The sequence below is a fragment of the Paroedura picta genome, chromosome 7 (genome assembly GCF_049243985.1).
Source record: "Paroedura picta isolate Pp20150507F chromosome 7, Ppicta_v3.0, whole genome shotgun sequence".
Lineage (NCBI taxonomy): Eukaryota > Metazoa > Chordata > Lepidosauria > Squamata > Gekkonidae > Paroedura > Paroedura picta.
The window spans coordinates 101,392,512-101,410,790 of record NC_135375.1 but is presented as its reverse complement, the minus strand read 5'-3'; the positions used below and the strand labels follow the sequence as shown (position 1 = coordinate 101,410,790).

The following is an 18,279-nucleotide window of genomic DNA, read 5'->3' as shown; positions in this document are numbered from 1 at the left end:
CAAGACAGAATGACTTGCCCAAGGTCACTAACTTAGCAGAAAGGCTGATTGGGGATTGCCTATCTCTAAGCCCCTCCCCTCTTCCCTGCTGCTGGCTCAGCTGCTGTGATGTCACAGAATGTTCTTGACCATTCTATCTCACAAGGGGAACAAAAGTCTTTCATGGAATGTTGAAAACTAAAGGGAAGGAATGTGGAAAAACTTCACAGAGGGGATAGGGAGGGACAAAATGGGCTCTGTATCACAAGGGGGGCTAAGGTCAGAGGAAACCTGGGGGGGCACTGGGTCCCGAGAGGGAGGTGGGGCTGGAACGATTGTCAAAGAAAGCCAAAGATGTAGAACAAGCTGCTAACTGAGGGAGCGGGCTGTACAACTATTTGCCTAATAGTATTATTTCATGCTATGTGCCAGACAGATTCATGACTGGAGGCTGGACAAGGGAGACGAAAGGTCCCTCGATGCATCGGGCCAGAAGGTCAGACTTGCATAACTCACGAGCCAGATTGTACAAATATTCAGCTAAGCAAACAGTTGACCTGCGGTGAGGGGTAGAAGAACTATGTCTTGTAGCTGTGCCAGTAAGTCCTGAGAGGGGTCCAAGAACATGTGTGAAAGCACCCATGTACAGAGAGAGGGCTTAATAATACACCCATAGTGTGAGAACCAGTGGCTCAGTGAGGGCAGATGTGTCACAGCAGACAGAATGTTGGACTACGATCTTGGGAGATCCGAGTTCAAATCCCTGTTTCTCCCGTCAAAGCTTGCTGAGTGATCATGGGTCTGTCACACACACTCAGCCTAGTCTACCTTACAAGGTTGTTGTGAGAAAATGAACCACGTTGAAGCCATTTTAAGTCCAACCAGAGAGAAAAGCGGGCTATAAATAAATAAGTGCATGTAAATATAGATGTATAAGCAATAGGGTTGCCAGCTCCCATTTGGGAAGAACCTGAAGACTTTAGGGGCGGAGCATGCAGAGGGTGGGGTTTGGGGAGGGGAAGGACTATTGTCCAAATGGTACAGATGTTCTACCTTTCAGGTCCTAGCTAATTCCAGTTAGTTTTTTTTCCCCAGTGCCAGCGGATGGAACAAAGAATGCATCGAGTCCAAAAACTGGAAGGTCAATATTGCTGAGAAACCAGGCCAGAGTCCCCGTGGGAAAGAAAGCGAGGGGGGCTGGCACATTTTGGCCTGCGAGACACAACTCTGACCAATAGTGCTGCACGGAAAGAGGCATTGAGAATGAACCAAATCATCAGTTATTCAAACAGCATTGTGTTTTCTTTTCTCCTTGGGAACGAACTCCAAGAGGGTGAAACCTTTCTTAAGGTGAAATGTCCGGAGAGTTCTCTGCACACATGCATACACCCCTCAGCCAGCTTGGTGTAGTGATTAGGAGTGCGGACTTCCAATCTGGTGAGCCGGGTTTGAATCTGCGCTCCCCCACATGCAGCCAGCTGGGTGACCTTGGGCTCACCACAGCACTGATAAAGCTGTTCTGACCGAGCAGTGATATCAGGGCTCTCTCAGCCTCACCCACCTCACAGGGTGTCTGTTGTGGGGAGAGGAAAGGGAAGGCGACTGTAAGCCGCTTTGAGCCTCCTTAGGGAGAGAAAAGCGGTATATAAGAACCAACTCCTCCTCCTCCTTCTTCCCCCAAATCCTTCATGTGGATAACTAGATGCTGGGGAGAGGGGAAAATAGCCAGGTCTTCAGGCTGGATCTCTAAGGTCACCATTATGTTGAAAACAAAAGAGCATTCTGAAGGGGTAGCCTGTCTCCGGCCTACAGGGGTAACAATCAGATCCAGTCTGCTGTTTGGGAGAAAGAAGGTCTGATGTGGTAGGTCCTCCACATGCATTTCTTCCCATGTTCTCAATGGGAAAAGTGGAGACAGGAGCCTTGGGGGGCTTAGACAGCCGGCATGGGGGTAGTGCTTAAAGAGTGGTAGTCTAGTGGTTAATTCTGGAGAATTGGCCTTGATTCTCCACTCCTCCACATGCAGCCGGCTGGGTGATTGTTGGATTATTATGCTGGTTTTTGGCTGCAGAATAAATTCTGTTCTGCTCTGCAGCCAGCTGGGTGACCTTGGGCTAGTCACAGTTCTCTCAGAGCCATCCTTACTAAGCAGTTCTGTTAGAGCTCTCTCCACCCCATCTACCTCACAATGGGGAGAGGAAGTGAAATGTATCTACAAGCTACTTTTGGGACTTCTAGCGGGGTATAAAAAACAGTTCTAAAAAAACACACACACACACACAACTAAACCCTGCTCTGGCCTGCCTTAATTCTTGCCCCTTCAAGTCACAACGGACTTATGGCCACCCCATTGCATTGTCCAGGCAAGAGAATATGGCCTAGGTCTGCATCCTGAGGATTTGGCTCCCTGTTTGTCTCCAATGCTGGAAGGGAAGTGAGCAGCATGGAAACTGCTACAGATGGAGGTCAGAAACATGAAGGGTTTGGGGTAAACCTTCCCTCATCTGTACACATTATTTTGTCTCTCTAAGCACATCTGCTTACACAGATGCTCCCCTTTCAATGTAAATTGTTGTTATTATGATTATTATTTTTAGGCTGAGTTTACATGGTAGAATGTATACAAGAACTGAAATAATAAAAACACAGCATAAAACAATACAGTGACCGGTGGCTGTTGTTTCTACCGGACAGGAGTAGAGCTCCTGTCATTAAATGAGTTGGGTTGATTAAGTTATTCTAAATTCTGCATTCCACTGGTGGGGAATAAGAAGCATTAAAGACAGACATGCCCACGGGCACTCCAAAATCAGCATAACCGTGGGAAATTTATGTTGAAACCTGCAGTGCACATCAATTAACAGGGACTCTGATCTGAAATCTGCTGCCTCCGCCCAGGAAAAAAAGAAAGGCCCATTCCTGACATTTTTGCTTCGTTTTGCCCAAAAGCTCTTAGCAAATCTCTCCATAAGAATACACAAGAAAACATCCTGAGAGCAATCCTCAGCCGGTGGACTCTATCTACCACCTCTGACCAATTGCAGGAACGCAGGAGGAGAATTAGCCCAATACATACAGCTCCTTGCAGGTGGTTCAATCTGCCTATGCAATTTAATGTTTGCCCCACTTTGCTTCAGGTCTGCCTGCAGATTCTGGGTTTTGCATCACTTTGCTTCAGGCCAAGCTCGATTGCGTGGATCCCATTGACTGACTCCAAGCAATCCCACTTGGGTTCCAGAGAGGGAGGCGGACTATAAATACGGCAAACAAATGTAAAAAATAAAACTGAGTCCCACCAGGGCTCGTTCGCCCACGATGGGTCATGCACTTTCAAGGTGCTTTTGCAGCGGGATCTTCCTGTGCGGAAAATCTACTTCCGAAGTGCATCGGAAGGGCACTACCCGGGTCTGCTCTAGAGGAGGCGGTTCAAAACCGTGGCAAGGCGACTGGCAAAGGAGCCCGTTCTCAGAGTCTGGAGCACGGGTGGGCCAACTGTGGCCCTCCAGATGTCCATGGACTACAATTCCCATGAGCCCCTGCCAGTAGTCCATGCACATCCGGAGGGCCACAGTTGGCCCACCCCTGGTCTGGAGCAACCGGAAACAAAACGGATTGGCTGGAACAGGGGAGAGGCCCCAGACCGCGGCTGGGACTTTCTCCCCTCGGGGCGGGCGGGGGTCTCTCCCTCAAGCAGCCTCTCCCTCCCCAGAAAACAGAAGCAGATCCCAGCTCCGCTCCGGAAAGGACTGGCTGCGGAGCAATGCAAGCAAGAAGCGACGCACTCCCTCACTCACCCGCCGGCCACGAGGTGCAGCGCCGTGCTCCGTCCGGCCATGCCTTCCCCGGGCAGAGAGCTGCGTCTCCCGCGCTGCCTCGTGGCTCTGCTCGCCGCCGCCTCTCCGCGTGGCTCGTCTTGTGCGCCCGGGGGAAAGGCCGGCTGGGCTGGGCAGGGCAGGGCTGACCCGCCTCCCCCTGCCGAGTTGCGCAGCAGCCCGGCGCCTAATTGGGAGCGGCGCCCGCGCTGGCCGAGCTCCAGGCCCTGCCCAGCCCGCCTCTGCCGCCGCGCGGTGGGTCTGGAGCCCGAGAGCCGCGCTTGCGTAGCCAAGCTGGCCGACCAGCCAGCCACTCTCGCTCTCTTCCGGCTCGTGCCAGCGCAGCCAACAGCTTCTGATATGAAGCGCCGGCCTCGATTCCCCGCTCCGCCTCCACAGGCAGCCAGCTGGGCGGCGTCGGGCCAGTCACAGCCCTGTTAGAGCTGCTCTCGCAAAGCAGTTCTCTTGGAGCTCTCTCAGCCCCGTCTACTTCGCAGGGTATCTGTTGTGGAGAGAGGGACGAAAAAGGAGGTTGTAAGCTGCTTTGAGCCGCTTTCTGGGAGAGAAAACGGTGGTATAAAAAGCTAAAGCTGTTGATGTTGCTGCTTAAAGTCGTTTTGAAATGTTTTGGGGCTGCAGCATTACCCCCCCCCCCTATTTTCCCCTGCCAAAACAGCCCCCCCTTTAAATAACTTTAAAATGCTGGTGATGTCCTCAGCGTGGTCATGAGGGTGCTACAATGTCCAGTTTTGGCCCTCAGGAGAAACAAGGCCTCTTGCTCAGCTGAGAGACATGTTAATCATTCTACTGCAATTATTGAGACAGTGTGGTATAGTAATTAGCAGTGGTAGTTTTATTCCCTGCTCCTCCACATGCAGCCAGCAGTTCTCTCCCAGCTCTGTCAGCCCCACCTGCCTCACAGGGTGTCTGTTGTGGGGAAAGGAAAGGAAGGCGATTGGAAGTTGCTTTGAGACTCCTTCAGGTAGTGGAAAGAGGGGTATACAAACCAACTCTTCGCTCAGCACTCAAAGGGGGTGGCATGGGACTGAAATGTGACCAATTGGCCACATGTGACCACTTTTCTTCTTTAGGTACCAAGTCATAACTCCTCCGTTTGTTGATGATGTTAAAGGAATAGAATCATGTGGCCTCTTAAGGGCCTGCTGTCAACATCAGAGGTACCCAGCTGGACCAGGCCCCGGTCTAACATCTGGATTCCAATGATGGCCAGTCAGAGGCCCCAGGCAGGCCCCACAGGAAATAGCTGTCCCCCACTGGCTGTTCCCTGGTTATTTCATGATCAGAGGCATTCTGCTTCGGAACCTGGAAGCCCAAATATCATGGCTCACATACTGTCCTCCATAAACCTGTCCAGACTCCTCTAACATCCAGCAAAATTGTTGACCACATCTGGTGGCAGGGAGTTTCGCAAGTCAACCACCATTGTGTGAAACATGACTCCTTTTTCTTCTGATTATTTTTTCAGGGAGTATTTTGTTGTAAGCCACCTTGGAAGACCAAAAGTGAGGAATAACTCTTAAAACATACATATTAGTATTTCAGGCAACTTGCTGGCCCATATATGGAAATATCAGCATACAATACACCCCCTTCCTGTGCATTCTGTGACTTATCCTTTAACCATTTATTTAGCTGTTCTAGCCTGCTCTACAGGGGTGGTTTGGGAGGCCCTAAAGAAACCTGGAATGGGGGGAGGAGAAATAATGGAGGGGGGAAGAAAGAAGAGGGGCAACCCCACCAGAACTTTCCCCAGTAGCCCTAATGATTCCTACATTGAAACACTTTTTCATTTGCTCTCAGGAAAAGTGCAAAGGAAATTTAAATCATGGATAAAAAATCTTTCATTAAAATAATAGGCATTCATTATGAATACCACAAAGTCAATGCAAGCTGCTTTTGTCACAGCTGCAATACTGCGTGGGGCCACAGGGGGGCAGATCTTACCATCAGTGGGGTTTAAGCAGCCTATACGTAGGGTAGTCAAACTGTGGCCCTCCAGATGTCCATGGACTACAATTCCCATGAGCCCCTGCCAGCTGGCAGGGGCTCATGGGAATTGTAGTCCATGGACATCTGGAGGGCCACAGTTTGACTACTCCTGCATAGTCCTGTTCATCCCCCCCCCCTCTGGTGAGGGTGTCCGTGAGCTCCTGTCCTTTTGCTGTTTTACCAGTTTGCACAGTGCTGGATTAATTCCATCGAGGACTGGTAAAAAAAGAAAAGAAAAAGAAACATTCTCTGCCCTCTTCCCCACTCCTGCTGCTAAAAGATTAGAAATAAGGCAGTGAAGGGGAGAATTAGCCTCGCTGTTAATATTTTAATTATTCTTATAAGACTATACTTTTATACCTTCCATATTGTTTATACATGTTTGATGTAGCCCACCCTGAGTCTGTGAAGAAAGGGCAGGTAATATAAATATAATAAATCAATAATTATCATAATAGAAAACGGTTTTCACTTCATGGCCCCGATGAAATGATAGATTTTTTGTGCATCACACAAAATCGCAGTTAGAATCATTATTGAAATCTCATTGAAACACTTCCATGTTCTGTTGTTTTGGCCAGTGATTCTTCTGTCCCACCTCTTCAACTAGTTTGTGACTTCGATGGGGGTTAGTCTGGTTCCAGTTCAGTGGAGGGAAGAACAGAGATGTGGGGAGGGAGGCCTGTAAAAGGACCACCCCTCCCAATGACAGCAACTCTGAGGAGAGCCTCTGGAAGGAGTCACCGTGGAAACGGGTAAGGACCACTGTGGCTCCTTTATGAGCATATTCTGTGCTGGCTCCCATCTTGTGGAAGGGCATACTTACAGAGGCCAGAAAGCCTTCCACCCTGCTGTCTCTTTGGAGGACGTGTGAAGCAGACTTCCTCAGCCTTCCACTGCTCCGCCAGCCAGGCTGAATGTGCACCTCTTCCATCTTCTCCCGGTGGTCGGTGTACTGCTCCATAGAGAGTGGCAGCCTGTCTATGAAATTTCTCAGTTTCAAAACCCTGGTGATCTTAAATAAGTTCACTCCAGTTCTGAAAGCGTTATACTTGTACATGGGTACAAAATTTAAACCTTTCGATAGAACAGATTCTTCGGAAACAGTAAGAGGTCGATCTGAAAGAGCGCATAATATTTTGTTTTTGGGGGGCAGGAAAGAAGCAAGGCTAAGACAAGGAGGGAGATCAAACTTTGGGCTGCTTCTGATTTCTCCCTTCTCACCTCTGGTGCTGAAGTCCATGCTCTCAGTGCGTAAGGCCACACGGAACGATCCCCCACAGAGAGATTCTCAGGAACAGTTAATGCCTCTAGTCTGCACAGCCGAGGGGGGCGGGAAACACTCATCTCCAGGTCAGCTGCTGTCCATGGTCCTGGTGGGGGAGCTTGCCAGGGAACAGAGGAAGAAAAAAAAGGGTGAAGAGGAGGTCCTGAGTGGGGTGGGGGGTGTGGGGTACCCAGGACACCGAATGGGAGTGCTTAGGCAGGGCTGAGGGCAGCCAAGATGGCACTCCCTGTCCAGGAGAAAAGGAGGAGGGTGTCCTATGAGAACGTGGACAAACGGAGATCCCAGAGATTGTTGCCTTTGCAGGCAGGGGACTCCACTCCCTCCACACTGGCTCATCTCTGCACTGAGTCCCTGCTCCTGTGCCTCTTTCTGGGCCAGACTCCCTGAGAAAACTCCCCTCCTGCCCTACTGACAATCTCTCACCTTGAAGTTGTCATTGAAGGATGTGTCCAGTTCAGCCAGTGCTCTCGCTTGCCAGAATACCTGCAGAAGAGGCAGAGCACAGCATAAGGGCCATGCAGCATTATCGCAGGTGGAAACAGACCCCAAGAAATTCTCTGAAACTGGCCAGGCCTTCAGCATCCCATCAGAGATGGCGGTTCATGCCATATTGGCCTCACCCAGCCCCTTTGCCAATCCCCTACCCAGCAGGCTGAATTCATACAGTGGCTGCTGTCATGAAGGTACCAGGTTCTTTCTTACCTGCCAGATGAGAAGTAAGCTGCATTCTGCCACATGATGCAGAGGCCAGGTGTGTCCTGGAATACCTTGTTCCCCCAGCTGCAGAAGCAAAGGGTGGGCTGTCCCTCCTTACAGCTGAAACTCCTCCACTCAAATACTTACTGGAGTCACAGTGGAGCCAGGAGATATAAGAGTGACCCATCTAGATCCTGTCAAAGTCATCGAGTTGCCCCATTATAGGACTTGGTTCCTTGGATGGCCTCAGGTGAAATTCCCCATCCCCAGGATCAGGGGTGATTAAGCAGGGGAGTATATCATGTCTGCAGTTGCCGATCACCCCTGAGCCAAGCCCTGGATCCGCTCACCTCTGTCCTGTCCATCACGAGCAGCTGCTGAAGAGCTTTGCAGCCACGCGGTTCCCTGGGTTGGTTCAGTTGCACATCCTTTGGCCTGCCAAGATGCTTTTGTGTTTGCACAGAGGGTGAAATGGAGGCCTCTCCAGACAAGTAATACGCACGCAACTCTATCACAGGCAAACACGTACATGCACAAAATTCCCTATGACAAGGCACACTTAAATGACCTCAAAAAGACTTTGTTTTTAAAAGATGTTTATTTATAATCCTTGTCTGACCAATCAGATTTGTGTTTGCACAGAGGGTGAAGTGGAGGCCTCTCCAGACATATAATACGCACGCAACTCTATCACAGGCAAACACATACATGCACAAAATTCCCTATGACAAGGCACACTTAAATGATCTCAAAAAGACTTTGTTTTTAAAAGGTGTTTATTTGTAATCCTTGTCTGACCAATCAGTTTCCTCTTTCTTCGTTTTTATGACCCGCTGCTGAGGAGAGAACTGCTCTTTCTGGAGGAGGCAGGACTCCCATCAGGACGTGCGAAATGCTGCCAAGTGCACGATGCTGTCGGAATGTGTGAAAACTTACCTGCCAGGTCGTCTTGAGATACCCCTGAGTGGCTGAAGAGCCTGGCAATGAACTTCCTGCTCCAACCAGCAAGAAGATTGTGGTCTGAACCGGAGAGCGTTTGAGCATCCCTCCTTAGGGCCGGACAGCCTAGCAGAGTGGAAGCCCCACTCCAGGCAGAAGGGTGCATTGGGGAGGGCAAGCAGAGTGCCCCTCCTCAAGCAGAGAGAACCAGCCGGGCTTCCCTCGCAGGCCTGGATCTGCCCACTGCCTTGCTCGGAAGATGAATGCATCAGGCCAGCCAAGTCGACAGAAGCCCTCCCTCAGAAGGACCAAGACACAACTCAGGGGTGTCCTGCAGAAACAGGTCCTGGTTGGGGGTCCTCAGGCTCATTGCCTTCTCCCTTTCAGGGTCCTTTTGCATCTGCGTGAAACAGATGCTCCCCGAGGCAATTGATACGGAGGGAGGACGAGAACTTCCGCAAGGCTGAGCAGAAAGGCGCACGGAATGAAATGAACACTGAACAATAAGACATTTTTAATACACCATATTGATAATACTTTTATTTATTTTATACTTGGATGTGTTGTCTGCCGGTAGGTCTTCCAGCATCCCTACACAGGGCTGCTCAGCCCAGCAGAGGGGAACTCCGGCAAGCCATGGGGGGGGGGGGAGGGTGCAGTGGGCAAGGCCTGCAGGATGCCCGTCACAGCGCAGAGGAAACCTGCCTTCACTCACAGGTCTGGATCTGCCCTGTAGTTGCCATCTTCTCATGGCGTTTTGCTCATTGATCCTGGCCCCTTCCTGCTTTCATTTATTCCCTTATCTCTGCATGCAATTTGGGGGCCTATAATTTTCTCTTCTTTTTTTTTTCCATTTATTCCCCAAAGCCCTGCCCACCTTCTGAGACCACTTTCACCCCAGTCCCTTTCTAGAAACCAGTTCTGAATTGCCCTTTCCCTAGTTTTTGTTTGTTAGTTTTGATTCTCCTGCTCATCCCCACCCAACTCTTGGTGTCTGGACTGTTGCCACACCACACCTGCCCCTGCCCCCGCCCTGAAGGTGACCAGTTTCACTTTTCAGGGTTTTATTTGAACACACTAAACATTTGATATATTATGTAGTCTTGCAATTGCCGGTCATGCCCGTTCTCTATTTTTTCAGTGCTCCTTTAAAAAGATCTCTAGCACTTTCATAACCTTATGAAGGAAAGAAAGAATCAGGGACTTACCTAAAATAACAAAAGGGAGTGAGGGAACTCAGAGAACCCACTCGATGTAGGTCATGACAACAGTATATCTACATTTTAGCACAAGCATGTGCAAGAATGCAAAAGGAGTGTTTGTGCCTCTGACAAGATGGACTGCGTAGCTTTTAAAATGCAGAAGGAGAGAAGTGCACAAGAACCACACTGATTTCAGCACCAAGAAACCAGGAGTGAGTCGAGAGTGCAGAAATGCCCTTTCTTGCCCTGAGGACAAACGTATCAGACTGGCAATATTGAGAGAAGGGCTCATTCAGAAACCCCCAGAAAGCAGCACAGGGGTGGGATGGAGAGACGGGCAGGCAAGTTCAGAGGGTTCCAGGGTCATTACCTTCCCCTTTCAGGACACTTTTGCACCTGTGCAGAAGGTGAAACTGCTGTTCTGCCAGACAATGACAAGGAAGTACTACAATTCCCACGAGGCTCAGTGAAAAAACATACACAAGCAAAACCTCAACACAAAATACACTGAAAAACCAACAGTGTTTATAACCACTGTCTGGGCAATGAGCTTGTTCTTTCCACATTTTTGGAGTAGCTGTGATGTGGAGAGCAGAGACGATAGGACTGTGTGGGAGGGGGAAACCTGGACTCCCCACCGGGATATGTGTACAACCTTGACCACACTGTCTGATTGCACAAAGACTTACCGAAAGAAGAGGCCTCAGTGGCTCAGGAACAGCCCAGCTCTGTGGCCACAGCCATGGGGGCAGAACAGGAGGCCACCTGGCAGGAGCGTGAGCCTCCCGACTTGGGGCTGCCCCACCTTGCAGACAGGAGCCACTGAGGCTCGGAGGCAGCAGAATGGGAGTGGAAGGGCTGAGGCATGGCCAGTGTGGCCCAGCATGGGAGAGCAGCTCCCTCAACCCCTCAAGGCACTCACCTTTGTCATCGGAGGTACAATTCACGCTGAGGTTGGAGGGCAGGTCATTGAGGGGAGGGTCCTTCCACCCCTCTGTTGATCCATTGTAATGATCCACAATCTGTGGGAAGGAGACGCCAGATTCTGATCACAGATCTGGGCTGCACTTTCCTCCCCTTCTGTGCAGCTTCCCAGAATCCCTTGCAAATACAAAGGCCTGGAGATCCAGGTATTCCTCCTCCCACCATCCCCTGGTCCCCCAATGCCACTCAAGGTGCTTAGAGTTCCCAAACGGATCCTGAGACCCAGAGGGGCTGTGTGAGGGTCCCTGTTGCCAACCATGGACAGCATCAGCCCCCAACCCCCCCCTCCCCCGCAAACCTGGTATTGTCCACTCGTCACATCTACCATCTTCCACAAGTCGTAATTTGTCTTATAGTTGCACACCGCCCCAGTGACACCTGGATGGGGGAGGGCAGGGAGGGAGACAAATGTCAGTTCTCCTAGGCCCCTGGCCCCAGTTACCCCTCATGAATCATGGATAAGATTCCCTGCTGGCAGGCTTGGGGGGGGGCTCCTCTCTGCAGCCTGACCCCCCTTTCCCCCTCCCCCCTGCTTCCTCCTGGCTCGATCTCTCAGCCTCCCATCTGCTCCTTCCCCACAATTTCTTTGCAGCCTCCCCATTCTCCACCCCACCCCCTCTCTTGCCCCTCCAAACATGATCTGATACCCTGGAATTCCAGGCTCCTCATCTTATTCAGGATGCTTTCGAAATCCCGCTTTGATCCGCCTTCATGCAGTGTCTCAATCAGTGTCCTGATGTATAACAGCAGCCCATCATGGAAGCAGCCGGCCACCAGGTTCTTGTGCTAGGGATAACCAGAGAGAGACACACACACACACAGAGAGAGAGACAGACTACCTTAGACTTGGAGGGCACCATCAGGGAATCTTCTAGAAACAGTTCTGGAGAGCCAGCTGGGGACCAGTGGAGTTGTGTCTCCCCCACCTGGCAGCCTGGGTCCTGAATTGGTCCAGACCAGCAGCTTCTCTCTTAGAGGCTGGGACCCCAGCAGCCTACCTTGGTTCACAATGATTTGTTCCCCACCCTGCATCAGCAAACACAGAAGTAGCAGCCCATAAAAGGAATGGGGCCTGGAGCTCTTCAGGGCTGCTACCCAAGAGGCAGTCTACCCCTGTCCCACTCATTTGCTGGAAAACGCCCAAGATTATTCCCAGAAAATACCCCTCTTTCAGATACTGGTATACTGGGGTAGAATCTGTGATGACCAAGTCTGGTTGGGTGAAGGATACAGGAGATGAAGGACAGTTCAGAGCTGGGTGCCACAAGGCAACCCTGGGGAAGGGAACGTGATGGAATGGGACAAAGGGCCAAACTCAGCCCCAAGGCCAATCCCTGGTCCCTAGAAGCTTCCCAGCTCTATCCAGGCCCCTCCACTGAGAAAGGACCCCCAGGAAAAGGGTCACACAGAACCACCCCCCGTTGGGCTCCAGGGCCTGTACACCAGGTGCCCAATCTCCAAAGCTTGCCCCCAGGCCAGACCAAAGAACCTGCAGGGAGCGAGAGAAGTCCTGTCTTTGTGCCAAGGTGGGTGGGCCAGCCCTTCTTCCTCCAGAGTCATTGGAGACACACAGCATCCCAGGACGTACACAAGAGAAAACTTTTTCAGGACAGTAAACAAGAAAGCCAGGTGGAAAGGAGCAGCAGAGGCTGCCCATAACCACTGAGGAGGTCATTGCAACAACCTACATCAAGGCTAAGGGAGCCTCTTGACCTGGCCCTAGCAAGCCCACCCAGGCGACCAGCCAGCAGAGGGAGGCCAGGGCTGCCCCCTCTCACCTCAAGATCAGGGAGTCTCCTGTGGTAGTTCATCCTGATAGGAGATTCCCAAGGCAGAGGTGAGAACCGAGTTTTGCCTCTGATCTCTCTCACCTCTCTTCTCACAAGGGGCCATGTGCTCCATCCCATAACAACAAAGCAGAGAGGAAGAAGGGAGGCAGGGATGGGTGGATTTACCTGGGAGTCATTGAGAGCCACACCAAAGTCCCTCTGGGCACGCAGGATCAGCTCTCTTTGGAAGTGCTGGTATTCGGGTGTTTGGGGCGGATGGAAAGTGAGTATCTGCACCACCTGCAAATAGAAAAAAAGGTGAGGGGAGAATTAGGGGCCAAGAACCAGGCAGGAGACCAAGACCGTGTTCAGGAAGCGGGGGAAGGGCTTCAGACATAAGGACAGCCCAGTGGGATCAGAGCATCCCGTCTCCCACCATGACCAACCATGAGTACAGAGAACAAGGAGGGCACAGAGACCTTCTCTGATGCTGCCTCCTAGCACTTTTTTTCAAAGATATACTTCCTCGGGATGTGGAGGTTCTACGTTTCCTGGCTAATACCTGTTCTTGGCCTTTCATCAATAAACCTGTCTTTTTAATGCCACACGTTATATACACTGGCAGTGAAATCACAATCTCATTGCTTTTGAAGTATGTCCTATTGACCCCAAGGGGACCCAAGTTCTAAAGTTATGTAAAGGGGGGGGCGGGGTTTAAAGATTTCTCTATGTCTCACTTCAGGCATATTTTTTTTAACTTACATTCTCTCCTCCCCTGTCATCTCCCCCTCCCTTAAACTGGAAACTCCTACTGTTGGCACAGTTCTCCAACCCCTCTATCCTTGCAGTTGGTCTCTTCAGCATCTTCCTCGGTTGTTGTGGTCCGGTCCAAAGAGATGGGCAGAAGTCCTGCACTGCTTTCAGTCTAGCGCTACCAGTCAAAGAGCCCCCAGCCAACCCCCCACCTCAGCCCTGCTTGTCTCCTTGGGCCCCTGCCCTCCCTGGTCAGCTCCAGAGGTCTCCATGGATCCTCCATGCCAAGAGGCCAGCCGTACAAGGAGCAGAAGCTTTGGCTGCTTGAGTGTGTTTTCTAACTGTCAGCCATCCCTCAGGGAATTTCCACACCTTTAAAATGTAGCTGGAGAGGCCCGAAATGTTGGCGGCATATTCCGGCCCCTCCACATTCAGAGTCTGCTCAGCTGCCGGCTCACTATTTCCTCCATTTTAACGCTCGACTTGGTGAATCCCAAAAAGTGGATTTGCCACCCTAAAAAGTGCTAAGGACAGGAGAGCAGCCAGCAGGCAACCAGTAGAAGGAAGGTTTGGAGCCTCAAATGCACTGAAGTCACCTGCTTCGTCTGGTCCTTGCACCTGCCTCTCTCTCCCTTGTTTCCGGGGAAGGGAATTTCTTTTTTAAATGGCAGCCTGTCTGGAGCAATGAACAGGCGTACAGACAAGTAGGCTTTTCCAAAAAATAAACTAATATTTTATTCAACAAAGCATGCCTCTCAAAAATTTGATCCCCCCCAAATCAGGAACAATATCAATTAATTAATTTATCAAAGGACCCATGATCCCATAAGGGGTGGCATTCAAAAAGCGTTATGCATCTAGGATTCCACACATGAGCATTGCAAAGGAGAAGGATGATTTTAAAAAACAATTAGCAGGAATTACAGGACCTTTAAACTGTATCAAAATATGGAAGAGAGGGATTGGTTGCCTGAATTGATTGACAGGTGGAAGCGCAACACATATAAGGCATGTTGCTCTCTTCCACCTCTTCCAGCAGCAGGTGAGGAGGGTAAGACGCCTAAAAAGGAGACAGACAAAGCCAAGACAGCAAGAAGGTGAGGAGGCCCTGGGAGGTGCAATATTATTTTGTCCTTTGCCATTCTGTGGGTGTGAAGCTATTTTTACTAATGTGCGGAAATTCCCTCAGTCTCCTCTCCAGGCCCCTCCTGAGTCCTGCCTTGGACCACTTGCATGACTCTGCCTCAGCAGCCCCATAGCTGTCCTGCCGCCCCTCCTGCCCCACACCAGCTGTACAAATGCTGCTTGCTCTCTGCCCTCAGAATCACCTTCCCCTCTCTGACTTTAAACCCCTTCTCACAACCATTTCTGCTCCTTTGCTGCTGGATCACCAGTGAATCTGTGCTTCCCACAAATTACACCCCCTCAGCCTCTCTCCTCAGCCCTGCCCCATGGCGCAGTGGAGATGCAGGCCTAGCCAGGGTCGTGAAGGAATACAGAGAAGACCACATCGGCAATGTGCCAAAAGTTTATTAGTTCTTCACCAAAGAGCCAAAACAAGCCCCAGGAACTATGCTTCATTTTCAACCCAAAAGAGAGGGGAAAAAACCTATCCCTAGACTACTAACATTATTTCCAAAATTAACACAGAATAAAGAAAAGTAAACTAAAACGTCTCTTTGTTCTATGTGGCTTTACTGTAGGGTCCAACCAGATAGGTTTCTAGACATCTAGACCCAGGAACTCTGCTTCATTTTCAAGCAAAACATTCTTCCTCAGTGACTCTTCTGTTTTCTTCACTCTAATAATAGCAGTTCTTGTTCATTTCTTGCAATAAGTTCCAAGTGATATACTTTTTAGAAACTTTTAAACTTTTTGGCACATCGCCATCCTCTGCTTCTCTGTATTGCTTGTCTCCGACTGACAGGTCTCTCTGGTTGTTTTATGATTTTGACATAATGGCTGCATGGCTGGAAGGGTTTACTTTCAATGAACCAGAGAAGAATAGAATTCAATACAGCCTTCCATCACTTGATTTGGGGAACTGACGCAGAGGAAGACCAGGATCCTGTGCCAAGAGGGAGCCTCTATTGGGTCTCAAGCTCAGAAGGTTCCACCACTCTCATGTCTGCAGCTGGGCTGATGGGATGTTAGCTCACAAAATGGTGGTCTCTGCATTATAAACCTTACCTTCAATGCATGAATATGTGGTGAACCTTTCTGAATTGCATCAGACGCTTGGGTGTTTTCACCCCAACCAGGGACAATTGCATGCAGGAAGGAGTCAAGGTGGCATTTTTGACCCAGCCTTCACTTTTACGCTCCCACGATTGCCCTCCTTTCCATGTTTCGAAAGTGAAGTCACCAGTTCAAGTGAGGTTTGGGCTCTCGTTTCATGCAGAAATGGTGGGTGGGGACATTCCTCCTGTACGGGGCTTGACACAGAACAGGGAAAGCATCTCCACCTGTGAAGGCCAACCCTGTACATCCCCTCACACCCTCTCCAGGTGATCAGCCAAGGAACAATCCAAGGAGGTCCGGTCTGCAGGTCATACTCCTTGTTGAAGGTTCAGTCTGGAAGAGCCTAAAGGCAAACTTGCCTATGCGTGGAGGACAACAGCCTGGGTGTGATGGCTCTCTCAGAGGAGGAAAGATCTCTCCCTTTTACAGAAGCACTGCTGGCCTCATTCTGGCTTCATGTCTTCTGAGAGCTCTGGCCCAAGATGACAAACCCTCCCTGAGCCTCCCCAGATCTAACCACATACTTTAGGCTGTACCACAACAAACCGAATGGGGGGGGAGCACATTTTGCTGAGATTCCCCCCCCTTCCCACCCACAGACTTTTGGACTTACCTGGAAGGCTTCTCGGAGGCCTCCCGAATCCTGGCCCTCCTTGCTCTGCCAGGGCTTGGCTGCCTCGCGGTGCCCATCAGCTTGCAGGCTTTCCCCCAGAATGTCCAGGTAGAGGAAGACATAATCACCATTGGTCATATTCTGAGCTTGTGCCTGGCGCATCATCTGCTGTACCATCTCAGGGGGACCACTGATGTAGATCACTGAGGAGAAACCACACCGGCCAGAGGACCACATATCAGGTGCAAACAAGCAATCCAGGCAGGTGGGCCAAGAGGTGGAAAAGGTGCCCATCAGCCCTTCCTGCAGCACAAGGCTTGACTCAAAAGGTTCCCCAAGGAGATCTGCAATGACAGGGCAGGGAGGTCCTTCCTTGGGCTCTTTCTTCCCTCAAAGGGAGGGAAAGTGCAATTGCTCTTTAAGCCATGGCCATTTTTAATAACCAATTACTAATTGCACTTGCAGAGAGACAGGGCCGGGAGGATTAAGGAGCAAAGAAAAGTACTCATGAAGCCAAGAAGCAGCAGGAGGAAAGCAGAAAAATCAGACAGGACAGTCCTCCTGGAAAGCCTCCAGTGCACAGCGCAGGACCCTGCAATTACAGAGCTGCAGTTTAAACCCCAGAATGTGCACAGGGCAGGTCTGGAAATAGAAGGGGGGATAACAAGGAAGACCCTGGGATGCGATGGGCAGGCAGTGAGCTCCGGACCAGAGGATGGACACTCAGCCATGTTGTTGGCAGACCTTCTCCTGGCCTGGCCTGAATGTGCTGCTCAGCAATTTCATTTGGAGATCCAAGTTCTGATATTAAAAACGAATAGAAGCCCCTTCCTGTGTTGAAGGAGACTTCCTGTGGTTTCAGGGTCAAAATCCAGATCATTCAACCTGGATCCATTTCAGATCCTCGAGATCAGACTGTGCCTCAGTCCCACTTAAGAGGAAACCCTCCACTCTCTGCAGTTCCATGTGCACCCAGGCTCACCTCCTTCGGGCCTCCTCCCTGTTGTGACCCCTACCCTCCCGCTGCCCTCCGAGGCCGCCCTTTGCATTCCAGGAGGGAGGGGGGCACAAGCGAGGTGCCAGGCCTAGGCATCCCGCATGTGGTGCCAGGGCTTTTGGCCTTCCGCGTCCAGGACGACCTCTCTCCTCTGCCACGGGACTAGGAGCCAAAGGGCCGCAGACTCACCTCGTTTACGGGTTCGGACGGAGCAGAGCTCCTCCTCCAGCCTTCCGTGGAGGTTGATTAAGTAGTCGCCAATGAAGTAGCTGCTGGGACCATGGCGCAACCACTGCAAAAATCGCCCATAGTCCTTTGACTGGTGCCTGAAGACAAAGATTCCGCCTGTGTTCCAGTTGAAGTGGAGGCTCAGGTGCCCCAGATAGAACATGAGTCCCCGGAAATCGGCTGGGCTGACGTTCACTGTTGTCCAAGCCGAAGGAGGCACATCTAACTCACCGGCGGAGAGGAGAGGCAGGTCCCAACTCGAGGCCAAGTGACTCAATGCGTCTTCAGTGTAGTCGCAGCCGAGGCCGAGCAGCACGTCGGGGTCCCGGGAGAGCTTCAGCTCCCGGGTGTTCTCCAGCACCGATTCCTCCGAGCAGTCGCCATCCTCGTCCGCCGGGGCGAAGGCTATGTGGACAGCGAGGCTGGCGTTGCGCAGCTCGGGCTCCAGCGCCTCCAGGGCCAGCTGCAAGGCGGGCGCCACCCGCGGCCAGGCCCAGGCATAGCGCAGGTCGCGCTCGGGCACGACCACCCCCACGGTCACCTTCGACGGGGCGGCCGGGGCGGCGGAGGGCAACAGGGCGAGCGCCTGCAGCAGGAGCAGCAGCAGCAGTAGCGGCGGGGAGGCCATGGGGGCTCTGGGCGCGATCCTCCTTCACCCGCCGGAGCCTCTCTGGGCGGCCGCTGCGCCCCCTCGGAGATAAGGCCCTCTGGCCCCTCCCCAGGCGGATGGCGGGGAGTGCAGCAGGCGGAAGCGAAAGGATTCCAGAG

General features: G+C 51.4%; 2 protein-coding genes across 3 annotated transcripts in view; both read right to left on the bottom strand.

Moving 5' to 3' along the window:
• The window catches only part of LOC143841438 (solute carrier family 25 member 36-A-like), a 13,974-nt gene extending 9,788 nt beyond the window's left edge, over positions 1-4,186 (bottom strand). Inside the window, exon 1 of the mRNA XM_077345742.1 lies at positions 3,774-4,186. Within this exon, the coding sequence (XP_077201857.1) occupies positions 3,774-3,814 (41 nt within the window). The 5' untranslated portion in view covers positions 3,815-4,186. The remainder of the gene's footprint in view (positions 1-3,773) is intronic.
• On the bottom strand, positions 4,158-18,279 carry LOC143841437 (atrial natriuretic peptide receptor 2-like). Of its 2 annotated transcripts, none has more exons than XM_077345739.1 (9): positions 17,473-18,279; positions 16,287-16,489; positions 12,866-12,979; positions 11,558-11,696; positions 11,209-11,288; positions 7,513-10,948; positions 7,026-7,186; positions 6,628-6,782; positions 4,158-4,293 (listed from the first exon to the last, which is right to left on the bottom strand). In XM_077345739.1, exons 1-6 carry the CDS (start codon positions 18,137-18,139, stop codon positions 10,274-10,276), a joined length of 1,878 nt encoding a protein of 625 aa, XP_077201854.1. In that variant the 5' UTR covers positions 18,140-18,279; the 3' UTR covers positions 4,158-4,293; positions 6,628-6,782; positions 7,026-7,186; positions 7,513-10,273. The 2 variants fall into 2 exon arrangements, with proteins under 2 accessions (XP_077201854.1, XP_077201855.1); XM_077345740.1 differs by having other exon boundaries at positions 6,628-6,778.